Source organism: Pyrus communis, chromosome 5 (genome assembly GCF_041283825.1).
Source record: "Pyrus communis isolate YQ-2024b chromosome 5, ASM4128382v1, whole genome shotgun sequence".
In the NCBI taxonomy this organism is placed as follows: domain Eukaryota; kingdom Viridiplantae; phylum Streptophyta; class Magnoliopsida; order Rosales; family Rosaceae; genus Pyrus; species Pyrus communis.
The window spans coordinates 30,660,656-30,687,698 of NC_142569.1; the positions used below are offsets into that span (position 1 = coordinate 30,660,656).

Below are 27,043 nucleotides of genomic sequence, written 5' to 3' on the forward strand. Positions count from 1 at the left end.
GCAGCATAATCAAGTTTCGTCAAGTTCGCCATTTTCTTTGCTAAAAGAAAATGAGATGTGTAAGAACTTGCAATAATATGTATTCCTGGAGGAATATAATGTTAGAACTTCTGGCTCTTACAAAATTTTCATTTTGATCTTCAAGCCAAAATGATAAGCACTTGAAACTTCTGACTCGAGATTTTCAAGGTAAATGAGGAGGGCGATTGTACCGCACCATTTTCATTGAAATAATGTAACATAGAATGGGCGATTATTCTGCATCACTTAAGTAGCAGGAAAATTTAAATACGCAGAGCAAGGTGGGCGATTATACCGCACCACCTAAAATTGCAATGAAATTAAATAGCAGACAAATTTAAATATGCAGGGTAGGGTGGGCAATTATACCCCTCCACCTAAAATTTGCAGTAAAATTAGATCTGCAGTCCAAGATAAGAGATGATACCACACCATCTTGAATCGTAGTAAGAATAAATTTGCAATTCAAGATGGGCGATTGTACCGCACCATCTTGAATTGCACTAAAATTAACATAAATAAATATTGGATAAGTAATCAATCTCTACACCAAACAGGAAATCAAAGATATATGTAACTGTTAGGTTGAGAAGCAGGCATGGAGCAAACAGTTCATCGCGAGGGTATACCGCGCAGTTGAGGCAGAGGAAGAAGATGAACAGTAAAAACCTTAGAGGAAACATTTTTTCTTTCTTTCGTTCGGCGAAGAGAAATGAGACAATGATTATATTTTAGAGACTCGTGCTAATAACGTGTTATAAATATGTAAAAGTCAGAGATATAACCTTTACTAATGATAGGAGCGAGACAGATGTAAAATATCACACTATAATGATAACTCAAGTGAACGACAAATAAAAATGGGAGGAATGGATAATGTTATTGATCTTTTTTTCTTTCTGTTTTCTGTCTCTTGAAAGCATATGGAGCGCTCTATTTATATAGCAGCTCCGATCAAACATATTAATTATACATTTGAAATTTACAACACAACTTTTGAATCTGCATCCCCAAAGTCAATTTTGATTTGCATGGGCATTGAAAACTTCTGCCAAAGTACTGTGGGCATTCACTACCCACCAACATTTTCAACACTATGAATATTGTAACTTTTTACACGCAGATGCATTATTGGATTTTTTTTATTTATTTATTGTCCTTATTTTCTATGAATAGAGTTGAGTAAATCAAATTAAAATAATAGGCATGATTTTAGAGGAAAAGAAAAGTGTGTGTCTATTATTTTCCTCTTCTATAACAAGGATGTTAAACTCAATTGATAATGTTTTTCATTTGTTTATCTTAACAAATAATTTTTTTTTTTTTAAATACATGAGGTATCCCACCACACATTGATGATATTAATCATCATCTCATGCAGCCTCAATACGGTGGGTGTAAAGTTTTGTCCAAGCAAATCAAGAAGAAAATATACAAAAGAGACGACATTGTAAGACCAAGTGACTAATATCGATGTGGTGTTAGACCAAGACTTCGAAAAGCCTGCCCTGCATGCCTGTGATCCTCAAGGGAGAGATGTGTTGGAGTCATCAGACCATCTCTAGAGGAAATGTTAAATTTTAAGAATCAAATTACAATTGATGGCTGATGTGACAATCTGAAGTTTTATGTCAAATTTTATACTTCCCAAACAGAATTGTCAAATGTTATTTTTATTTATTTAAATAGAGCTTTAAATTATTGTAATTATAATAAATGATGAAACAAAATTTGTATTGGTTGAAATGTTAATGAAATAAGGGATCCACCATTAAAATAAATGATGTCACAAAGCCTTCAAGCCTAGTTAGTAAATAACACTTCTATTAAATAAACTTTGATATCAAATATGTACGGTGACATTTCACATGAGATTTTGACATCTCATTTGAAGATACTCTCAACCACTTATCTCGAGAGAGGGATGACAATTGCTTGTGACCCAAGTAGTCTGTTAGAGAGCTTGGCAAGTGATTTCCGGCTGGGGCTTAGGACATGATACTTATGAGCTTTTACGATTCTTTAACATGCTAGTTTAGTTGGCCCATTTAAGAAATGTGGTATGCTCACACCGTCAAGGGTATTTGTGCCATATTGAGCTATGATATGGTCTAGTCTAATTGGTCGTTGTTTATTTATGTCTTGACAAATGCCCTAACATTTCCTTCTGTTTGAGTAGGAGATGCTATACGGAGATAAAATAACTTCCTTTATATTGCATAACATCATGTCACTTAATTTAGCTCCGCCTCTGTCGAATTAAGCAACCCCAGATGGAAACTTCGTCGAGAATCATTTACAAAGTCACTTGTTCATGATTTAATACAGAAGCCCAACTTTCCCTTCAGCATGAAAAAACCTTCCACCGTTAACGTACTTCACTACAACTTATAAGCAGAGGTGCCTTGCATAAGCAAACAGAACACAAGGAAAAGTGTAGTTGTATAAGAACAAATGAATCGATTAAATTATCACATTTATCTTTACAATGCCAACATTTCACTCCTCTTCTCATCAGTTTAGCATGTAATGGATAACGTAAAGAGAGAGCATGTCAAATCTCCGGTCCAAAACAATAAAATCCGGCTAAAGTACCGGAATAAAGTCCCGAAAACAAGCAAGGAGAAGATGAAGCATGACTCGAAGGTGGTCCATTGGTATAGAAACCCTGAAAATGTTCATCTGGTGCAATGACAAATGTTGATTTCATGAGAGAGCACCACATAACAGATGAACTACTCAATTAATCGTTGCGGTAAATCCAAGTATATTAGAGAAAAGCAGGGTAGAAGTTTCACATTTTGAAACGGTGCAAGTATCCAAGTACAGGTAATGGCTCAGAAACACTAACATAATAAAACCGTGGATTCCTAACGATAAATCTTCTCTACGACATTGAATATTACAGAGAATAAAAAGAAGAATCTCAGTAAACTTCTATAAAGCATAATCTGCGATTGTGAAGATCGGAAACTTGAATGCCTTTTCAAGTTAAGAGTCTTATTCTACTTCACACACCCATTGCACAATGTACATTTGGCATATACAATCGAAATGAACATTAAAAACAGGGTAACAGTAGTTAACATGAACTTATGAATGAATGGACAACATCCGCACTAACAACTAGAACACTCACATCATCAAACTTAAGTGTAAACGCATAGCGAAGTTCATACAACCAAGTGACCAACATCGAAAATTTACCCATAACAATAGTATTACTTGTTAATGAATGTACATTTATAATGTAACCAGTATAAAAACTTTAAAAACTGCATAATTGTTCCATAGATAAGCAGACAACATATTAAATTGTCCTCTGTACAAAGGCTTTCGATACATCTCACCTGCAATAATCATTGCATGCTATTTGTGTCTGGGAGCTCGTCGAATGATCTTAGCTTCTCAAGGATCAGCCTTTCTTGCTTGGCGTCTATTTGATGTGTCAAGAGATGAACATTATCTTTGGGTAAATGCATAATAAAACTCTTAAATGTGCAAATAACTAATAGAGAATTTGATTTTTCATTCTTCTGAATGCACTTATAGAGCACATAAATCCAACAATATGATGACCTTAGGAAAAATTTACTGTATAATGCATACATAAGAATCTTAGGAAAAAATTAGTCGCACAAACTCTAATCACGTCCATGTTGACTGCCAACTTTCCAGCTATTTTTAATTACTCTATACACCAAACCAGTAACAAATTCTATAATACAGCTTTCATACATTTGACTTTCATTGTACAGTTCAAAACCATTAAGAATCTATAAAATTGACTTCAAATGTTACTTTTACGAAATAGATCTCTGTTCGGATGAATCACCTGGAGGAAACGAACACTGACTAATGCCCAAACACACTAGTAGACAGATAATTAATGGTGAAGATAGTGAAAGTGATCTCCACAAAAAACAGGACTACATATATAATTTTTTGAGTCATACGCACCACTCTACTCAGTTCGCTTTTTCAGGGCATACCAAATAGAGGTATTCATCAATTTACCCCCTGAACTTGTGACCATTGGCCAATTTCCCCCCCTCAACTTTCAAAATTAGTTAATTTCCCCCCTCAACTTTAATTTTGGCCAATTCCCCCCCCCCCCCCCCCCCCCCAAAAAAAACTCTCATAATTAGTCAATTTGCACCCTACTGTTAATTTGTTTAATTTTTCATCTATTCTTCCATTAAGTAGGAATCTGCATGACTGCCTTTGAAGGGCAAAAAAAGTCAATTTGCACCCTATTGTCATTTTTTCAATTTGCACCCTACTGTCATTTTCTGTTAAGTAGGTTTCCCTACACCTTACTAGAGGTAGACAAGGCCAATGGAGGAGGCGACGGGGTGTGGGCAACTGCAAACTGCAAAAGCAGCATATCAAATGGACTGGGCTGCAAACAGTGGAGGAGGGAGGCGTTGGCGGCAGTCACGGGCTCGTCTTGAAAAAAAGGAAGAAGAAGAGAAAGTTTGAAGAAAAGGAAGAAGAAAGAAGGTGTAGGGAAAATGACTTTTTTTCCCTTTAAAGGCAGTCATGCATCACCTTAAGAATAGATGGAAAATTAAAAAAATTAACAGTAGGGTGCAAATTGACTAATTATGAGAGTTAAGGGGGGAAATTGGCCAAAATTCAAGTTGAGGGGGGAAATTGGCCAATCCTTACAAGTTCAGGGGGTAAATTGATGAATTATCTGCTTCACAACAGTTTAGCATGCATGTATAAGTAAATATGCAAGGGCATAACTTAAGAAAAGATAAATACATGCAGAAATGACTGGCAAGGATACATTCTAGATCGGGGTTTTCAGCGAAATTTGAATGCAGAGCATTTCCAACACTGTCTACTATGGCCGAGGTAGTCATGGATGATTCAATGCATAAAATGGCTGTTATGGCATCTAACCGTGTAACCTCATTTCTGAACATCAGTCTTGCGTGTGCTGCAATATAGGCCAAGTCAATATCTTGGGGAATGAAGCAGGAGATTCACTTAAGAGAATAGTTCCATAAAGAAAACAATGTACCTTGAGCTAGGCGTATCAAACTTTCAAGCATGCGCACAGTTGTCCTAGCTGAATCACAAAAGACAGTGCAATTAATTAGATAGAGGTATAGAACAACAAAAGACAGACTTAATAAAGGAAATTTACTTCAGGTGGAACCTGCATTGCCGGTTGCAGACCTTCTTTGCAGTTGATAATAGTTTGAGATCACCATCTCAGCCTCTTTTGTGAGGACTGGTCTGAAGTACCCTTTTACAAAGTGAATATATCTGCAAGATTTCCACCAAAACTTGAAACTCTCTCTCAAAAAAAATATGTATATAAAATTTGATCCAAGGATTGCACAAAAATTTACTTCAAACAAAAGCGTAACACAAGAGATTACATTTTCAGTTACTGTACACAATAAGGTCAATTTCGTCTAGCAAGTTGTAACCCACTTGTTTTCAAATTTCAACCCAGCCTGTTGTACATGATGTCGTGATTACTTATTTAGAATGCATACTTGAAATTAGTATTTTAAAGAGTGGTAGCCAACTGAGCGTAAGTAGTTGAATTGGTCACACTTCCGATTCTTCTTCAAGCTATTGCCATTCTTTTCCCTTTAATTAATTCTCATGAAAGTGTGGACTCCTTACAGCTCACCACTACCAGAAGTTTCTACATTTTTTTTCGTTGGGTTTTTTATACTAACTAGTAAAATCCCAAATCTGCTTTGCAGACTCAGATTTGAAACTTGTCCCCCCACCAAACCCAATAATCTTTGGAAGGTGGGTAGGGTACCTTGACGAATTGAGCCCCAGATGACATGGGAGTAAACTACAGGCCTGACAACTCGACTAACCCCTCAATGGTAGTTTCTACTAGTTACTTGTACAAATAACAAACATACTAAACCAGAAAAATGATTTTCTGAAACATTGGCCAAGCCTAATCCAACCTCATTCCCCACCCTTGGGCACCACTTGGGCTTACCCAGAAAAACGAATTTATACATAGACAACTATTTGGGTACAAGAAAAATCAGGATTTTAGGTGACTTTTCTTCAACTAAAGAAAACATTTTACCTACGCAGCATCGAAAATGGCCAGATGTTTGCTAAATCTTCCTCATGGTTTCCTTTGTCTGGTTCTCCCTGCAGTTGGTAAATCAAGAAAGAGGGACAAGGTCATCATTAGATTCATCCAATTATCCACATGACAACAGGTGCAACTTACACGAGTTTACGAGCTGATTACCTCAGAAAGAATGTGAGATGACACAACCCCATCCCATTCAGGATTCTTTGTATCCAAGAGTACAAGGACTATATCAAATCTGCTCAATAAGGGACCAGACAGTGCCGTATTGATTGACAGCGCTGACAAACGAAAAATAAAATTAAGGATCATGTAAGTGACTAGTATTTTCAACCAAAAAACGTTGCAGGCTAAAATTTAAGAATATCGATAATGATTACTGTCAAATATTCCCTAAGTGATTCAAAAAATAAAATGTTTCTAGCCTCCCCCCCCCCCCCCCAAACTTGGGCAATTAAGAAATAGAATCTCGAAAAATATATCTCTAACTAACAATATTGCTTGCACCTGATGTCTCGAGATCAATTTCCCTCTCCCACAATATTGATTGTATAAAAAAATAAAAATAAATAAAGTGAAAAAAAACAATATCTTCTGAATGTAAGCAATACATTGATCAGGATCATACTGTCCCTTGGGATTTGTTGCACCAAAAACGATTGTTTTAGTACTGAGAGTTGTCACAAGACCAGCCTAGAGAGAGGTACATCAATAGTCAGTTTTGGGAGGACACACAATAAAAAGTTATATAAAACACAAATTATAAAAAAAAAAATCAATAATAGTAAAGGGAATTTTGTAAAGGATTTGGAACATGTACTTTACAGGGAAGAGGGGTAAGAATATAGAAATAGAACACATGAAAACAGCTAAGGCAATCCAATAACTGAGATCATAATAGCATCTATACTAAAGGGCGACCCCAAAACGGGAGCGGGGGTGGATGTCTATTGTACGCAGCCTTACCCTTGCTTTGCAAAGAGGTTGTTTCCACGACTTGAACCCGTGACCTTTCAATCACAAAGGAACAACCTTTCCATTGCACCAAGGCTCGCCCTCAATAGCATCTTTACTAGCAAATTTAAATAAATTTTACCCTAACTGCTCATCCTCTTTTACCATGATGTTTCTCAGAAATGCATTACACGCAGATAATTCATCAGACAAACAGATTTCCTCTTTTGAATTTTTGAAAAAAAAACACAGAAGATTCAAGAGCAACAGTGAAAAGGACCAGGATAATGACAGAGAGGAACAGGCTCAGTGATGTCCTAAGAGTAAATGAAATTTGTACTTCATTGCCCTAGGTGGGAGCCAAATGTACAAGGCCAACCTCATGCTTAATCAAGTCTGCACCAAGACTGGGACCATCAGAAGCTCTAGGTCTACTGAGGCCTCACCTATATAAGTTAAAGTGACCTTAAAGATGGCTTGAAAGTAAACTTATGCGTAACCCAAGTGTGTATGTCCATGTTGCTAATTTAACAAAAAGTATGTTGAGAACACTCTTAAATCTTGCCCGATTTTGACTTAATTACAAACTAAATGCGTCTTACACAGTTTCGAATTCCCCATAAGGACGACATACATTCCAACTATTTATAGAACATAATCTAGGATGTTTACCTTTGCAACACTTATAGTCTGCTGCTCCATTGCTTCATGTATGGTTGCCCTATCATGTTCTCTCATGCTGCCAAAGCAGAATTAACTTGATATCATATGCCAAGAAGCAAGGAAATAACATCTTCAAGATCAACCATTAAAGTTAAAGTTTGTATTAAGCAAATGTCTAGACTTTGTCAGAAAAAAAAAAAACTAAAAATACTTGAAAAGAGAGATCATAATCCCCATTCCTATTAATTTTTTTTTTTTTTTTAAACCTGCATCCCGAGTACATAAAGAGTGTAGTACAAATGCATATGTCAATTCCCACTGAATTATCATTGAAGGGAATACAGGAGAAGGAAAGCGGACATCTAAGATTAGAAATTTTCTATTTATCCATTGTGAAGTGACAGAGTTGCTTCCCTAACTAGGTTTTGTATTTAAATTAAAATATAAAAGAGAACTTCTCAGCAAAAGCATTATAAATATTTTTTATTTATAAGAAATGAAATTTTAATGCAAACGACAATAGAATTTCAAAAAGTGGACAAGATGTCCACTAGTAAAACAAAAAGCACAAGCCAAGTTCCATCCCCAGGATTTAAATTATGACAATATGCGTCTTGGTTTGAAGAAAACCAAATACCCTCACCTTGAATTAGCATTAATTTCAACTGTTTCGCTCAATGAATCCTTATCAGTTCTACCCTTTCCATTATTGGCCTAGCCAGAATTTTTCTCCTTTTTTTTTACAAGATATTGACACCGCTTCCTCAACAACACCCAAGTGTATGATAATAAATCCAACAAAATGAATGGCTCAAATAGATAGAATTAACCTCTATCTAAGAATAAGTACATTTGAATATTGAAGTGGAGACACCTTATTCTATATGAATCATCATACATATTTGTCTGTCAAGCACACATAGCAATTATGATGGCCGGCGACTCAACATAGTGATATTATTATCAGCAATGAATTATTAATGACAAACAATCATGGCATGGTAACTTCATAACTGATAAGTTCATAATATATGAATCATGTATGCCAATTTGAATGCATGATCAAAACAACTAGAAAGAAATGTTCCACAAAGCCATCAAAGAACATGCCTGTCAAATTCATCTATACAACAAAGCCCTCCATCTGCCAAAACAAGGGCTCCAGCTTCCAGCATCCATTCCCCTAGATATTCCATAAACATTGTTAATCCTTTTACTCTAATATTGGACCAAACAAAGAAAGCAAAGCAAAATAGTGCTTCTCAACATAATGATGTAAGTTAGAATATTCTTGTTTCTTCTCAAAAATAAAAGTAAAAGTAAATTCATGCTTAGAAGAGATCTAGAGGAGTCCAAAACAAATCTTTCTATTTTTATTTTATAAGAAAGATACTTTATCAAAAAAGAACTTAACAGTATAGGGGAAAAGTTGTCCAGTAGTATACCTAGTCATTTCAAATGAGGCAGCAAAACTAAGCAACAACGGAGATGGACAAACAAAAACTAGCCCCGAAATGACCTGACCCATTTAGAGGCCCTTAGTAATTTTTTTTTCTTGTTCACTATACCTGTAACCTATGTGAGCCACATGAACTTTTCTCTTTAGAATAAACAGCTGTACAATTCAACTAGAGATATGCATACCTCCATCCTTGACTGCAGTGACCGTTAATCCAGCACTAGTGCTTCCTAATCCGGTTGTTATAACAGATCGGTTGCTCAACTTTGCAGCAAACTTCAAGAACTGAGATTTTCCTGTACCTGAGAGTTTTAACTACTAATGGTTACATATAGTCCATGATCTAATTCAAAGTCTAAAGGTTGGTCATGATCCAAAGTATTCTGTAAATAGAACGGACTTTGGTAGGAAGTGTCTGCATGTTCAACATGCTTGCATGTGCTCTTGTGTGTGTATTATAGTCTATGTTGGCTGAGATTTTCTGAATTTTGGGATATTATCTTAACTATTTTCAAAAGTCTACTTAAAAACATCAATCAACTAAAAGTCTGCAATAGAGTCCCGTTCTCTTGGTCACCTGCCTTTGGATTTGATATCAGCCGGGAGAATAAATGGATGGGCTTTTATGTTTTAATCTTGATATCAAATCCTAAGGTAAGTGACAAGGCATTTTGTGGTCATCTAGTGACCAAGAGAACGTTTCTGTTGCAATACATAGCTCGACTTTAGAATACACTAATTGAAAAAGTACATGCTTGATATGTGTTGAACCAAAAATGTATTAAAAAAATGGCTAGATGTAGGTGACAGTGTAATATTCAGGTCTGAAACCCGCTAAAATGATAAAGAAATATTAGAAAAATAACCTGGATCACCAACCAAAAGCAAATGAGACTCTCCTCGAACCTTCGTCCCAGAAACATCCACATGTTGCACACCTCCAATAAGTGTTAATGCCACTAGTTTGAACAAAGAAAATGTGAATAAAATTAGGAAAATAGAAAGAAATGGATCATAAACTTAAAGGTAGAATAAAGGAAAAGGACAACCAGCCAGATCAGTTTACTTTCTTTGCCACACCTAAACCTCCAAATCAGTACTTCTGAATGCTATTAGTAAATAGATTGAACAAGATGTGGATGTCCACATACCTGCAAGCTTTACAGTAAAGAGTCCAAATACTTGTGGGCAAATACCTCGTAGAATGGCATTCCTCCCTGTTTAATTCTCAAAAGAAAAAAAAATGAAAAGTTATACTGGAAAACTCACGTTCACATCATAATATTATATACAAAGAGAAGTTCATAAAATACACCCTCTTGTAAAATAGATATTTGTGAATCAATGACTTTTTACCTTTCAAAGGGGTATCCTTGAAGTCTGACCAGAACTGCTTAAATTTCACTATAGCATCATCAGGTATATCAATTTCCGACTTTAGCGCATTAGTTCTCCTAAATAAGTAACAAACAGATATAAGGAAGAAAAACCAATACTAAGTGTTTCTGTATCCACCAGATTATACTTTTAAACAGTGAAGCTGCCAAGGCAGTTAATTATCCGTAAATTTGAAAATCCACAATCTGAGCCATATGACTGTCATCTCTCTTTTGGAAGGGTGGGACTGTAATCGATAGAAGCAGTAGTGAGCATTTTTCAGTAACTGATATCCATTTCAATTACACAAACACACAATGGTTTCCAAATATTACATATAGTACTATCAGATCAATTGATGATATAAATTCAACAAATTATCAAATTTACCTAATATAATTAGCAATTAATATAGGATCGAGGTCACAGCGCACATCTTTTAAGTCTGGAGACCACTTTGCAGTTAATATCCCAGTAACAATAACACCATCTGTGTCAACAATTAATTAGTCATTTTCACCGCTGCACAAAATAATTAGGTAAAACAGACGTGTATTACACATATTCTACAGCAAGAAAAGAAAAATATGCATTTATGCATCAAAAGCAGGAGAACTAAGAATGATAATTGAGAAACAGGTGCTATATAACAATGCACAAAAGAAAATTATGCAGGCACAATTTAACATGCAAACCACCATATATTCCAAGAGGTGGTCCAAATCGCCATAAAAGCAACTTTACTAATAGAAATGGTTATTAAAGTCAAGAATGAAGTTTGTGCCATCTTTGGTGAAGTTGACACAAAAACATACTGCTGCCCCAATTTTTATCTTCGAAGAAAAGGACTATAAATTATACAAAGTTTTGTTTGGTCTGACTGCATCAGTTTGGTAGGACTCAAGTGACAAGCAACCTAATGCAGAAATATTTTTGTTAATCGGTATTTAAGAAGTTCAAGGACCTCAGTCCACCCAGAGTCCAAAAGTCATACTGAAATAATCATAGTATTTTATAAAGTTCAATTTACCTTAACAGTCTGAAGATTCATAGGTTTTTTCTCATGGAGTTTGCAAAATAGGTTATTTATAAGCCATCTTTCAGTCCAAGATTTTTTTTCTTCACAAACAAATAAAACTAACATTTATGTGAGAAGAAATAACAGAGTAAGGAGAAATACGCATAAGAAGCGTGAAAATTATTCCATAGGAAATATGTAAAGGTTTCATGTTCTAGATACCAAACTTATTTTCTTCTGGTTTTTCGAGTACAAAGTTAAGAATCCCCTTCACCCAACACACATATTTGAACTTTGTTTCATTACTCTAAAAGGCAGAGCAATAGCTTAAATGGATTACCCCGGAATTATTCAAGCAGGCCAAGTGAAATGGTGCCACTCATTCCTTTATGAAAGCCTTGGTGCTTTTGGTAGAGATAAGGAGGCAAGAGTGTTGCAGGGTTGCTGCAGGATGGCTGCTTTTGGGGCATTATAGATAAGTGGGTGGGGGTAGAAGATCTTTGGAGAGGGTGATATTTTCGTCCTTCTATGGGCTTCAGTTCATCTGAGCCCAGAGATTTAATATTCTCTTCTATTTTTCAAAACTGGAATGCTAGTTAACTTGGTCGTTGTAGTTTTTGGTTGTAACTCTTGTAGTTGTAATCAGTTTTCAGTTGTTCTTTGTATACGGATGGACTTCTTGTTCACTCTCTTAAATGTACTTTTGGTTACCTTATGAAATTTGCTATGTCAAAACAAAATGTCAGCCAAAAGATACATTAATCCTTGTAGTTCGCATTTAGGATGTAATGAAGCACTAAAAATGATCATTTTTTCATGTTTTTTTTCTAAGGGATCACTGGAAGAATTTGACACTGTTGTACATTAAGGTGGTCACTGTTGCATTAAAAACAGAAAATCAAACATGAAAAGGTGAATATAGCTTTGGATTTGAATTGCCCTAAATGCAAAATACAAGGGTATAATAGAATATTTTTAAACTAGAGGTCAAAATAAAAAATCCTAGCAAACACAAAGACAAAAGTGATACTTCTTTTCAATAATAAAACAGGAACAATTTTTAAGCTGAACTGAAGTTTCCAGTTCAAAATAAATTTGGAAACAGTGACATCATAAGGTAAATTATTAAAAAACAGAAATGGAAAAATGAAAAACAAAAAAACAGATCGCAGGATATGGTACCTCCAGCTTTAACGATATCAACAAGATCGTCCTTTAAAATGACAGGGATTGAACGAGGAATTGCCCCAACACCCAATACATGTGTACTCTCCTGGATTTTGATTTCCTGATAATCATGGCATGTAATAGAACCTTCCAAATGCGTGAACTTGTTGCCTTCACAGGGCTTAGACCTCTGTCATCAGAAAAACAGATCAGATGTCAAACTCTAAAAGCATACTTATACCAAAGAGACTGACTCTTAAAATATTTCCAATCAATTAAGTGAGATAAAATACAAAGTCTCCTCAACAAATGCTAATCCAAACAGTGTCAAAGCCCACACTATACCACTTGAGCTAAAGCACAAGAATAAATACAGTAAGCTACAAGAATTCTATATCACGAAAATCAATTATCTAGATGACTGTTAATCTATTAAAAGTAAAATCTAATATCTTTCATAAGTATTCGCATGACCTCATTTGATAGTTTCTAGTGCTAACAACTTCTTCAAAGTAGTCTCTGGACTTTCTTGATAATAAATATCAAATGACATTGTTAGACAATCTGAATTGGATTACCTGAGAAGGGCAATATGATGGTAGTTTTATGGAGTTTCTCGATTCCAGTTCGGGATAAACCAGGAATCTGCAGACAAACATAGTAATTCAACATAAAAAGGATTTTATACCAACATAAATAGGCATAATATGAACAGGTGTATGTGTTCTCATATATTTTCCCAGTAAATCAGGTAATAAAGAATTTCTTCTCGACATAAAAGAACCAATATACCACATGAATTCACAAAACAAGATTATAGTTATTACTCTATTTTATTCTGATATCATTTGGAAACAAAAAATGGTGAACAGATGCAAAATTTATATTTGACAATCCGTAGTGTATTTTTAAAAAGTTATTGTACAATAGCAATGCCTTATTAAGGCCCGAATTCTTTGTGCTAGTCAAGAATTCTTAAGCACAAAATCTCAAATTTCATCCACAAGCACAGATGGCGAGTAAAAGTTTGGGTGAAAAAAAAAACTCACTCGTGCTTGCATTTCTGACACATATACTTCCTCTCTCCTTCATACATCTTGATTGCTCCAGACCGAATCACCGTCCCTTTAAGGGTGAGCAGAATCCCTCTATGCTTAACTCTCACACGGCCAATGCTCGGAAAGGTCTCTACTTTTACACACCCAAATATAGACATCAACCAACTATTTATGACAAAACTACGAATAATCAGTTGAAAGAAATGGCTACAAATAAATATAGTGATCTTAAATAGAAACAAACCAGGGCATTCGAGCGGCGAACCACTGATATCAATCCGGACATGAATGAATTCCTTCTTTATCCCTTTATCAAAACCATCCAAATCCCTCAATGTGACTTTCTACACACAATGCCACATAACCCACATCAAATTCCACCATCCCAACAAGTTTTGTTCAATAAATTAAGCTTTTAAACACAAAATTTACACACATACATGAGCCCAAAGAGCGGCCTCATCGAAAAAGCGCAAGTACTCAATGGGTTGAGAGAAAACGAGATGCGAAAGCGGAGGATCGGCATCCATAAGCTCTGCAAAACTAAGAAAGAAAGCACAGAGAATATAGAAGTTCAAAAATAATGGAAGTAAAATGGGTTTAATGGGGGAATGGGGGAATGGGGTACCTGACGTAGAGAGGGTAATGAAGCTTGGGGTCTCGGGAAAGAGCGATGGCGCGAAGCTGGTCTGAGTGGTGGCGTATGAGAAAGGCCGCCAAGTCTTTGACGTGAGCGGGCTGTTCATCCGTTGCCGCCGAGTCCATGAGTAACACTGCAACTAGACTAGTGTTTAAACTATCGGCCACGAAATTGTACTGCGAACCAGAAAATTACACGGAAGATATGAAAGAAATTGCCGGATTTCAGACTCCCTCCAACTGCAAGCAACTAGCGAAGAAGAAGAAGAAGAAGAAAAGGAGGAGCTGTGCCTATTTTTCCTTTTGAATCTCTCGCCTGAAACGGTGCCCGCCAAACACTGTCCCACCCACCCGGGAGAACCCAATAGCGCCCAACCGAAATTGGTCGGGTCAAGTTTTTTTAAGAAAGGGTAGTATCTCTATTAATTAATAAAACATTCATTGTCAATAAAAATCTTATGAAATTATCAATTTCATTCTCTAATTAAAATAAAACATGAATAAGAAATACGAGGCAGAAATGTAATTTCACACAACGAAAATTTTGCTGTTTTTTTCAAAGACTCACCTACATGTAATCCTAACATATTTCTAATAATAAAAAATAAAAATAAAAACTTCTCACTCTCATGTTCTCTATCACTCTCTTCCTCTCTCCTTCTATTTCAAAAATAAAAATAAAAAATTTTCTCACACACTTTTGTGTGTGCCCATATGCTAGTATTTATTGAAGTAAATTGAAATATTTAGATAGTTAAGGACACGGTGCATAGATGAGCCTCGATAAAAACTTTGTCGAGAATTTTGACCCGGTCGAATATATGGATTAAAATTTGACCACCCATTTAGTCTGTGAGTTGAAATTCGACCACCTGTCCAATTTGTAGATTTGTTATTACTCCGATTGAAACACTCGACTTGAATATCAATAATTCTAAGACATACATGTATGTTAAATCCAATGATTATTAAATTGTTGTTGTTGAAAACATTGGCATTGTTATGAATGCCCACACACAGATTTTTCAATGCCCACAAATGTGATGTAGACTTTGGAAACAAAAGGATCGTATTTTCAAAGTCATATGATGTAAATTTTTAAATGTAATAATGCGAGTTGCTTTATAAATAGAGCACTCGACTGCAATCAAAACACAGAGAAAGAAAGAAAAGATAAATAACACCATTATCTATTCCTCCCACTTTTATTAGTCATTCCCTTGTGTTATAGTTATAGTGTGATATTTTACACCTGCTTCGCTCCTATCACTAGTAAAGGTTATCTCTCTAACTTTTGCTTATTTATAACATGTTATCAGCACAACTCTCTAAATATAATCATTCCTCATTTCTCTTCGCCGAAAAAAAAAAAAAAATGTTTCCTCTAAGAATTTTACTGTTCATCTTCTTCCTCTGCCTCAACTGCTGGATATACCCTCGCGAAAAACTGTTTGCACCATACCTACTTTTAGTTCTCAACCTAACAGTTACATATATCTTTGATTTCTTGTTTAGTGTAGATCTTGATTACTAACACAGTGTTTATTTTTGTTAATTTTACTGCAATCCAAGATGGTGCGGTACAATCGCCCATCTTGAACTGCAAATTTAATCTTACTGCAATCCATGATGGTGCAGTATCATCGCCTATCTTGGACTGCAGATCTAATTTTACTGCAAATTTTAGGTGGAGCGGTATTATCGCTCATCATACCCTGCATATTTAAATTTGCTTGTTGTTTAATTTCATTGCAATTTTAGGTGGTGCGGTATAATCGCCCACCCTGCTTTGCATATTTAAATTTTCCCACTACTTGAGTGGTGCGGAATAATCGTCCATTCTATGTTATGAGAGTAGTGCAGTACAATCGTCATCCTCATTCATTATGTAAATCTCGAGCCAAAAGTTTCAAGTGCTTACATTTTGGCCTGAAGATCAAAATGAAGAATTTGTAAGAACCAGAAGTTCTAACACTACATCCCCCAAATTACATATTATTGCAAGTTCTTACACATCTCAGTCTTCTTTCAGAAAAGAAAATGGCAAACTTGGCAAAGCTTGATTTTGTTGCCATGGTCATTATTGGGAAAAACTACCTTACTTGGGTAGTGGATGTCAAGATCCATCTGGAGGCAGGGAATCTTGCAGAAACAATCAAGGAGGAGAGCAGTGCATCTTCTCAAGATCGGGCAAATGTCATGATCTTTATTCGTCGCTACCTTGATGAATAACTAAAACATGAGTACCTAACGGTTGAAGATTCGTTAGCTCTCTAGAAGGCATTAAGAAACATATACAATCACCAAAAAACGGTGACTCTTCCAATAGCTCATTATGAGTGGACTCATCTAAGGATCTAGGATTTCAAGTCAGTGGTTGAGTACAATTCTGCGATGTTCAAAATTAGTTCCTAGATGAAACTCTATAGGGATACCATCACTAAGGAAGATATGCTGGAAAAGACTTTCAACACCTTTCATGCTTCTAACATGCTCCTGCAATAGCAGTATAGAGCGCGAGGTTTCACTGAATATAACCAGATGATTTCTGTGCTCCTGGTTGCTAAACAAAATAATGAGCTCCTGTTGAAAAATCATCATTCCCAACCTACTGGATATGTACCATTCCCAGAAGTGAATGCTACTTCCCTCAAAGTGAACGCCACATCCTCTAGTGGCAATAATCATAAATGAGGATGTGGCCACAGGTGAGGACGGTGGAACGGGAAAGGCAAGAATCATGGTGTCCAATTTCACAACCAAGTTCCAAGGCATAATTCAGGACCAAGCTTCAAAAATATAAATCGCCACAAAGGCAAAGCTCATATGAACAATGCTCCTAGAAATTCTAAAGGAGCCTGCCATAGGTGTGGCGGCAATGGGCACTGGGCGCATACTTGTCGTACCCTAAAACATTTGGTGGATTTGTATCAAGCCTTCCTCAAGGAGAAGGGTGTCGAGACCAATTTTCTCGACCAGGCTAAACCAATGGATATACATGATCCAATGTGTGACTTATCAGGGCAGTTGAACACAACCCACCTAGAGATCTCGGACTTCATGGTGGAAATGGGAAATGAAGTATACCGGTCCGATTGAATCATTGATGTTTGATGTACTTTTATTATGCTGAACTTGTAGTTTAAAAACTAACATTTCAGATTCAATAAAAGTGGCATTTAAATTTCCTGTTATAACTTGCTTTTAATTGTGATTCCCTTACTCAGAGAGCATGGATAAAAACTATGGTCATTCTCAAGCTTGATGCTTACAAAAGTAAGGGTAACAATAATATCATGGAAATCAGATGTGATTAAAGGCTCAGGGAAAGCCTAGATTATGTTACCAAATGGAACAATATTGTCCATACAGAATGCGTTGTACACTACTCGATCTACTTGAAATTTGTTGAGTTTTAAAGACATACGTTTAAATGGATACCACATTGAAACAAAAAGTGCAGAAAATGTGGAGTATCTATGCATTACCTCCAATGATACCCAGAAGCGTATATTGGAGACGTTGCGTGGTTTGACGAGTGGATTGTATTATACATACATAAAGACAGTTGAATCATATACTATCATGAACCAGAAGTTCATTGGTTCAAAAGTTTACATACTTTGGCATGACCGTTTGGGTCACCCAGGATCTACCATGATGCGTAGAATCATTACCAACTCTAATGGACATCCATTATTGAGCAGGCACATTGCTATCTCAAATGATAACCCTTGCAAGGCTTGTTCTCAAGCGAAGTTGGTAATTAGACCATCACAACTAAAAGTTGATGCTGAATCCCCATCATTTTTGTAAAGAATTCAAGGGGATATTTGTGGGCCTGTTCAACCATCTTGTGGACCATTTCGATATTTTATGGTTTTGGTTGATGCATCTACCCAATGGTCACATGTTTATCTCTTGTCTACTCGGAATGTAGTTTTTGCGAGACTTCTTGCTCATATAATTAAGTTGTGAGCACAGTTCCCAGATTATCCCATTAAGTCAATCCGACTTGATAACGTTGGTGAATTTACGTCTCAAAGTTTTGATGATTACTGCATGACATTGGGCATGGATGTTGAACACCATGTTCCTCACGTCCATACTCAAAATGGTTTAGTAGAAGCATTAATCAAGCGGCTTCAGTTAATAACTCGCAATTTGCTTATGAAAACAAAATTGCCAGTTTCTACGTGGAGACATGCCATTTTACATGATGCATCATTGGTTCGATTGAGACCTATAACTAACCACTAATACTCATCAGTACAACTCATGTTTGGGCATCAGCCAAACATTTCACATTTACGAGTTTTTGGTTGTGTTGTTTATGTACCTATTACACCACCATAATGCACTAAAATGGGACCTTAGCGCAGATTGGGAATTTATGTAGGTTTTGATTCACCATCTATCATTAGATACTTGGAACCCTTGACATGTGATATGTTTACAACTCGTTTTTCTGATTGTCACTTTGATGAGATAGTCTTCCCGTCGTTAGGGGGAGAAAATACCGTTCCAGAAAAGCAGAATGAGGTGACATGGGTTGTTCTCACTTATCTCATTTTGATCCACGTAGCACTCAATGTGAAAATGAAGTGAAAATGATCGTTCATCTTCAAAGTATTGTCAATCAAATGTTAGATGCATTTAATGATGCTATGAAAGTGACAAAATCACATATACCAGCTGCAAATGCACCTGCAAGAATTGATGTCCCTGTTGGACAATATAAAATGGCAGCGAATGATTCATCTGGTGCACGCCTGAAGCGTGGTAGACCTCCAGGTTCAAAAGATTCAGCCCCTCGAAAGAGAAAGTCGAGGGCACAAATGAATCCAAATGAAATCATTCAAGAAGAAAAAATGAATGACATATCCACAATTCATGATTCTGTACTTTTAGAAAAAGAAAATGTCCTTGATGAGACATATGTAACTGAAGAAACAGAGGTACATGAAAGCAAAGAAATCTCCATAAATTATGCTTGTACTAATGAATTGTGGGATCGGAATGAAATAATCATCGACGACATGTTCGCATTCGCAGTAGCCACTGAAATCATATTAAGTGATGATCTTGAGCCCCGCTCAGTTGATGAATGCAAACAGGGACAAGATTAGTCTAAGTGCAAAGATGCAATCCAAGTAGAATTAAATTCCTTGGAAAGGCGAAATGTTTTTGGACCAGTAGTCCAAACCCCGCCTGGTGTAAACCCCGTGGGTTACAAATGGGTATTCACAAGGAAACGCAATGAGAAAAACGAGATTGCAAGATATAAAGCATGACTCGTTGCACAAGGCTTTTCGTAAAGACCTGGAATTGATTATGAGGAGACATACTCCCCTGTAATGGAAGCAATTACGTTCCATTACTTAATAAGTTTAGTGTTTTCAGAAAAACTTGACATGCCGCGTATCTATATGGAGAATTAGATACTGACATATATATATGAAAGTCCCATAAGGACTTAAGTTGCCTGAAACAACTAACAAACTATGAGGTATGCTCTTAATCAAATTAAGGCGATCATTGTATGGGCTGAAACAATCTGGACGAATGTGGTATAATCGTCGCAGTGAGTATTTGATCAAAGAAAAGTATATCAACAATGTCATGTGCCCATGTGTGTTCATTAAGAAATCCAACTCTGGATTTGCTATAGTGGCAATATATGTTGATGATATGAACCTGGTTGGAACCCCTGAAGAGCTCAATAAAACTCTTGAATATCTGAAAAGCGAATTTGAAATGAAAGACCTTGGAAAAACAAAATTTTGTCTCGGCCTGCAGATTGAGCATTGTGCTAATGGAATTTTGGTCCACCAATCAGCTTACATTGAAAAAATCCTGAAGCGATTTGGTATGGACAAGGCTTATCCACTCAGCACGCCAATGGTCGTTCGTTCTTTGGACATTAAGAAAGATCCATTATGTCCAAAAAAAGATGATGAACTGGTCCTTGGTCCAGAAGTACCATATTTGAGTGCAATATGTGCTTTATTGTATTTAGCACAATGTACTAGACCAGATATAGCTTTTTCAGTCAACTTGTTAGCAAGGTATAGCTCTGCTCCAACAATTCGTCATTGGAATGGAGTCAAAGATGAGACAATAGACATGGGTCTCTTTTACTCAAAGAAATCTACAAATGACCAGATCCTTGTTGGATATGTAGATGCTAGTTTTCTCTCTGATCTGCATAAAGCTCGGTCACAAACTTGATATGTGTTCAAGAATGAACATACAACAATCTCATGGTGCTTAACAAAGAAAACATTAGTTGCTACATCTTCAAATCATTCAGAAATACTTGCTTTACATGAAGCAAGTCATGAATATTAACCATCATGTTTGGAATTCATGTGGTCTACCTTCAAAGACATACACTCCAACTGTCATTCATAAAGATAATGCAGCATGTGTTGCCCAAATGAAGGAAGGATTCATCAAGGACGATAAGACTAAACACATATCTCTAAAGTTTTTCAGTGCATATGAGCTTCAGAAGGCTAAAGTTATTAAAGTTAGACAAATCTGTTCCAATAAAAATCTGGCAGATTTGTTCACCAAATCTCTACCAAAGTGCACGTTTCAGAAGATAGTGCAAAGTATCGGATTATGTTGACTTACCAAACAACTAAATTTGGAGAATGCAGAATCAGGGGGAGATATATATTAGGGGGAGCATCCATGATACATGCATGTTGTACTCTTTTTCCTTTGATTAGGATTTTTCCCACTGGGTTTTTCCTATCAAGGTTTTAACGAGACAACATAAGCATATTTAACATTATATCAACAATCCAAGTAAAGTTGTACTATTTTTCCCTCACTATGGTTTTTTCCCATTGAGTTTTTCCAAGCAAGGTTTTAACTAGGCAACTGATATTGATATATGGGCATCCAAGGAGGAGTGTTAAAAACATTGGCATTGTTATGAATGCCCACATATAGATTTTTCAATGCCCACAAATGTGATGTAGACTTTGGAAACAAAAGGATCGTATTTTCAAAGTCATGTGATGTAAATTTTAAAATGTAATAATGCGAGTTGCTATTTAAATAGAGCACTTGACTGCAATTATTAATCATTCCCTTGTGTTATAGTTATAGCGTGATATTTTAAAATGTAAGAAAGGAAAGATAAATAACATCAGTATCTATTCCTCCCACTTTTATTAGTCATTCCCTTGTGTTATAGTTATAGCGTGATATTTTATACCTGTTTCGCTCATGTCACTAGTAAATGTTATCTCTCTAACTTTTACCTATTTATAACAGTTGTAAGTATTATTAATTATGTGTTGTTTACAAATATGTATTTGGGCCAATATGTAATATCTTAATAATATGAATAGATATTGTGGTTTCTTCTCTTAATCTCTCTCTTTATTCCCTCTTTTCAATATTCTGTTTCGAATACATTCTCAGACTATCTCTATAGTTATTTTGTTCTATTTTAAGAGAGAATCATATACCACGATAATTTTCCTAACTTGGATTGTGTAATATTCTATTTGTAAATTACCAAGTGCATGGTGCGGATTTTTTGCTCATGCTATTATGCGTTCTCTTTATACACGAAAACCTACACATTTGTCTTTCAACACAATATTAGGCTGCAATATGATACCTTTATACATGAATTAAAAATATACATTGATGAATCATGATATGATAATGATATGTACAATTCCTAGCAAAAAACATTAAAAAGATTTTTATCTTTTATATATACTTTTACCAGCATATGCCCCATACTTTGTGTGTGAAAATAATTTTTATTTTTATTTTAAAATGGGAAGGAGAGAGAGAAAAAGGAATGTGGATTAGAGAGAGAAGTTTTCTTTTGGCCTTTTCTTTTTCAAAATTAGAGGATGTTAGGATCATTCTTGGATGAGGCTTTGAAAAAAAAAAATGTAAAATTTAGTTTGTGTGAATTTACTTTATTGCCTATGATTTTGTTTTGTTGTAGAAGATAAAGTTATATTTTTAACCTCTTTTGATTGACAAAGAGATTTTATTAATGTAGTTTTAGATTCGGATTTACACCAAATCGTTTTTGCACTTCCTAGATACCAATTTAAGTAGGGCCGGATCCGTGGCACCACTTTTTCTTCACAACTTTTGGCACAATTTTTGTGGCGCCCACTCCATAATGTATTTCAACGATCCAAACCGTCTATCTTGTAGATCTTCCCTCAAAGATCATGTTTACAAAAAACACCCAAATCTGAAATCATGTGACCTTTAGATTATGGGTTTAGTTTCTTTGTAGAACCGTATTAAGCTATTTTCTTCTCTACAAATGAGTGTCTTAATGATTTTAGATTCATGTTTTTCCCCATCTTTCCCCCATCCTTCCCATCTTTTTCTAGCCCTCCTTCCCTCTTTCCCATCCATCTCCACTCTCTGCATCTTCCCTTTTCCCTCTTATTTCCTTCATCCTTCCCCCATCCTTCCACTCAATTTTTTTTTTAATATCTGAACTTTTTCTCTTTAGGTCTTTGTTTTGGCTTCTCTTGAGTTTTGTTCTTTGAACTTTGTCAGTTACTATGAGTTGATCTCAGATCTGGACCTTCATGGCCCTCTCGTGCTCCAATGCTACTTTACATCGCGTGTCCTTAACCATCGGCCTCTGCTAGTTGACCTGTGTGCTTCTCCTCGGGTGTTGGGTGGCTGTTAAAGTGCTTTTATCACTATTTGGTAGGATTATGGGGACGCTCACTGCGGGGGTGGCTCACTCACCCCCATTTTCCGTTGATCCAGTTGTTCTGTTGGTTCGTTTTCTTGGTGGTGGGCTTGCATGGAGGCACATCTGGTAGCTGCTGGTTTTCATTCCAATATTACGGTTTTTTTTGTTGTTGCTCAGTTGGCCACGTTTGGGCCTATTTACTGAATTTTTTTATTTGTTGTTAGGCTTGTATATAGATTGTGGGTTGTCTTTTCCTTGTACTTGTCTTTTTAATTAAGGAAAGTAAATTAGTTTGAGAAAAGAAATAAAATATCAAACTTGTACTGAAAAAAAAAAACTTGTCGACCCTACCAACACGTTGCGGTTGGATAGAGTTCCTTCCTTGGCTGTTAGGTGAAAGAAAAGAAATGATCCCCGCACACAGAGAGAGGCAGAGAGAAAGGCATAGCCCATACCCAATTGCCATGGGACAAACCGAAACAGAAACAATGCATTCGCATACGCAAATATGAGCTTCTACTAGTTCTCGGAGCTCAGAAAGCGCGATAAAATGTCCACAAACGATGGAGTCGACGGAGAAAGCAGCCTACGACGGAGAACATCTCCAGTTCCGAGTACAACCAGACTGAGAGTGAGACCCGACCCTTTCTTGATCTGCTGCAGATGCTTCAGCGTCCTCACAGCTCTCACCGCCATTCTCTGCATCGTCGTCAACGTCTTCTCAGCCATTCAATCTTTCACAGATGGATCTGATGTACTCTCTCTCTCTCTCTCTCTCTCTCTCTCTCTCTATATGTACATATGAATTATGCATTAGTATGGAGTTAGTTATGAATTGGGTTGTGTGTGTGTGTGGTGGTGAATTGCAGGTTTTCGATGGGATATTTCGGTGTTACGCCGTCGTGGTTGGCATGATTGTGGTGGTGGCCGAGACGGAATGGGGATTCGTTATGAAGTTCTGGAAGGTTCGTTTTCACTTTGAAGCCCTAACTCGGTTTATGAAAATTAAATTTCAATTATTCGAGACCTAATCTGTTTAAGGCTTTGTTTGGTTACATTCAATTGTGGGGTTTAGAGGGAATTTTATTCGAAACCTAAACTATTTTTATGAAAATTAAGTAATTTTATTGAAATGCTGTATGCTTTTATTGTCTGAGTTTCTTTCCTGTAATTCTGGAAATCTTGGAATCTGGTATTTATCAGTTACATTGATGATGGCACTCTATCTGTAACCATACTTGTTTCAAGGAAAAAGTAAGGAGGAAATATTACTGGTTTTCGCCGATACACGCTTTGGCCTGAGTTTAGAGAACATTACAAGTTCCTAAAAATTTGTTTTTCCGGTCCTTGCTCTTTCATTTTCGTTGTTCTACAAGATTCAAACATAAGAAGACATCTCGATTAGGGATGTGCCCCTTGAACCTCAAATGTTGGTTATGAAAGGACTGATTCTTCTATTAAAAATAAAACCCTCCGAGGGAAAATACATAATGAATTTAGTCTACATCGAATAAAACTGATCTCTCAAATGGATTGTCACATATTTGCCATGGTGGGGGGCCCCTTTTCTCTCCAACAACTGATAAAAGGGGGTGATGGAGGACCCAAGTAGCATATAAAAGAGCTACTTTGTAAGCTTTTACAATAAGATTAAGTAAGAGAAATTCTGAGTGTCCTGCTTGTGTGTGAGGCACAGCAACCTTGGAGTGATTCCAAGGCACCTACGGTGTGAGGCTGAAGGCTGGTGTGATGCCAGAAAATTTTCTAATTTCTCTATTGGAACCCTTTGGTGTGATGCCAAAGGCTGGAGTGAGTCTGGATCTATCCTGTACATCTATCCATTTTTACTGTCCTACATCAGGGGTGTTCTAAGATGCTATTATGATCCCCACACCAAAAATATCAAAACAATAAAAATGGAAAGGTCTAACAGCGTAAGTGCGTAACAAACTATCTTTTTGAAACTTTATGTTTTTCCAGCTATGCATATCAGCCGTCAACACAGGCACCTGATAATCTTTGCTGCTAACTACAGTCATGATGAATTTTGTCTCCATTTCTCGTATTCCTACTCTGTTCAGGCTAATTCAGCAATTCACTATTGAATTGTAAATCAAAGTTTATGGAAATATTGGTGCTAGCATGCCTAATTTTGCTTCCATGATCTAATTTTACTATTTGTGTTATCTGTTTGCAGATATTGGACTATTGGGCTGGTAGGGGTATGCTGCAAATCTTGTAAGTTTGCTGATGTAGTAAGAAATATCATGTTTCACTCTCATAAGAGTATTTTCTCTGCACCATCAGATTTTGGAGCACGACTGAATTCGTCCCAATCTGAATATTGCCTAGCTTTGTAAGAGTATAATATTTGTAGTTATGACGGCAGAGAATAATGATGGATCAACATTCAAGTTAAGCTTGCTTTAGTTTCAGAATTTGGATAGCATGTGCCTGTATTCCTGTGAAGAAAATTTTTAATTTTTTTAATTTATTATTATTATTTTTTTATGGTTGTTGCATACTAACATAAATTTTACATGGTTTCTGATGTTGTGATTCTTTGTACCAGCGTCGCGGTCATGACAAGAGCTTTTCCTAACGAATCTAGTACAAAAAAGGGGCTAGTTATTCTACAGAACATAGCAAGCTATATGCTCCTTGCTTGTGGTGGGATCTATTTTATTTCGGTAGGTTTAAGTAGCAGAATCCTGTAATAATTTTGGAAATTTATGTGTGACTATGCATGTGATTTTGTCTTTTTTCTTCTTTTAATTGGAAGAATCCAATGTTTATTTGGTTTGATGAAGCTGATTTTAACCAAAACTATGATTCTTCTTTAACTAGGACTCAGCATGGCTCCTATTGCTAGCTGAGGCTAACGTTTGCTCTTTTAGGAACACGATTAATTCCCTGCGTGATTGGGTAATTGTTGCTAAGCAACTAACCCATTCACGACATTACTTACTTCAGGGAATTTATTTTGAGTTGGGGATTGTAAAATTCTCGGAGGGGCTATGGCTCCATTTAGGCTAGCTATGGGGCCGCCCTTGTTCTCTGGTTCATGAATTATGATAAAACAGCAGTAGGAGCTGAATGGGTGTTCCCTAAACTTTTACATTTTCTTTTTGGTCTGAATATATTACATCCATATGTTGAGAGTAATTGATGCAAGGGTAGTATTACAGGGGAAAAAGCACGAAAAGTTTGAAGGACCAGAGCCATTTGGCCTGCCTTTGCCGTTTGAATTATAACTTAGGAGTCTATTGTACCTTTTTCCTTCCTCATTTTCAATATTTGAATTTTAAGGGAATCCTATGCATTGGCTTTCTCAAACGGGCTCGGCAGAAGACAGAAATTTCAAGGGAGCAAGCAGTAAAGGATCTTGAGGTAAGTTCTCATCATTTGTTTATCATGCTTGCTCTTCTATCTGGTTCTTACGTTGTGCTTGTCAACGTTATGTATGTTTATCCTATCACGGAAGCTTCCTTACATTCATTCACCTGTTTGCAACAATCACAGGACTTGGAGCGGCGAAGGGAAGAACTTGAACAATTGCTTATTGAGGAAAGAGATTAGAAATAGATTGTACTGTACGTAGGCAGAAAGTGACACGGGTGAATCTTGCTCATGTTTACATCTCTGATTCTGTTTGTGAGTTGCATTTGAATTAGTATATTCTTTGTTTGTTTAGTTTGAGTGAAAAGGCATGTTGGGTGCCTCTTGATTGTGTCCAGCAAGTATTTGCCAATGTAATGTACCGAAGAAAAGAAATGCTAGTCATTTGTGAAGACAAGGGACTCGGTCCATACGCAATCCATGAATTTTTATTTTTTTTATTTTTTCAGTCATTGTAAAACGTCATATGCAAATGTTAATTATTTTGTTAATG

At 36.3% G+C, this 27,043-nt stretch overlaps 2 protein-coding genes across 6 annotated transcripts; one reads left to right on the forward strand and one right to left on the reverse strand.

Annotated features, from left to right (window-relative positions):
- Positions 1-3,141: 3,141 nt before the first annotated feature.
- MCM9 (minichromosome maintenance 9) lies at positions 3,142-14,820 on the reverse strand. 5 transcript variants are annotated; one of them, XM_068465807.2, is made up of 20 exons: positions 14,437-14,820; positions 14,249-14,351; positions 14,053-14,152; positions 13,800-13,938; positions 13,329-13,395; positions 12,766-12,940; positions 10,956-11,055; positions 10,545-10,642; positions 10,340-10,405; positions 10,055-10,147; positions 9,374-9,490; positions 8,840-8,912; positions 7,739-7,805; positions 6,724-6,805; positions 6,272-6,393; positions 6,101-6,168; positions 5,192-5,301; positions 5,054-5,101; positions 4,817-4,969; positions 3,142-3,457 (listed from the first exon to the last, which is right to left on the reverse strand). In XM_068465807.2, exons 1-20 carry the CDS (start codon positions 14,571-14,573, stop codon positions 3,381-3,383), a joined length of 1,995 nt encoding a protein of 664 aa, XP_068321908.2. In that variant the 5' UTR covers positions 14,574-14,820; the 3' UTR covers positions 3,142-3,380. The 5 variants fall into 5 exon arrangements, 3 of the variants coding, with proteins under 3 accessions (XP_068321908.2, XP_088551027.1, XP_088551028.1); XM_088694901.1 differs by having other exon boundaries at positions 13,800-13,941; positions 14,437-14,784; XR_015963082.1 differs by having other exon boundaries at positions 3,224-3,457; positions 5,212-5,301; positions 13,800-13,941; positions 14,437-14,714.
- Positions 14,821-23,539: 8,719 nt separating this feature from the next.
- Positions 23,540-26,990, forward strand: LOC137725559 (uncharacterized). Its single transcript, XM_068464285.2, has 6 exons — positions 23,540-23,905; positions 24,021-24,116; positions 25,349-25,389; positions 25,724-25,841; positions 26,461-26,541; positions 26,674-26,990. Exons 1-6 carry the CDS (start codon positions 23,702-23,704, stop codon positions 26,728-26,730), a joined length of 597 nt encoding a protein of 198 aa, XP_068320386.1. The 5' UTR covers positions 23,540-23,701; the 3' UTR covers positions 26,731-26,990.
- Positions 26,991-27,043: the final 53 nt, after the last annotated feature.

Coding starts and splice junctions, on each gene's coding strand:
- MCM9 (XM_088694901.1), bottom strand. CDS start 14,573: ATGGACTCGGCGGCAACGGATGAACAGCCCGCTCACGTCAAAGACTTG. Junction 14,153..14,248: donor AGGCCGCTCTTTGGGCTCAT/GTATGTGTGTAA, acceptor CATTGTGTGTAG/AAAGTCACATTGAGGGATTT. Junction 7,806..8,839: donor TGTATAGATGAATTTGACAG/GCATGTTCTTTG, acceptor CTGCTTTGGCAG/CATGAGAGAACATGATAGGG.
- LOC137725559 (XM_068464285.2), top strand. CDS start 23,702: ATGTCCACAAACGATGGAGTCGACGGAGAAAGCAGCCTACGACGGAGA. Junction 24,117..25,348: donor TCGTTATGAAGTTCTGGAAG/GTTCGTTTTCAC, acceptor ATCTGTTTGCAG/ATATTGGACTATTGGGCTGG. Junction 25,842..26,460: donor GTGGGATCTATTTTATTTCG/GTAGGTTTAAGT, acceptor TTGAATTTTAAG/GGAATCCTATGCATTGGCTT.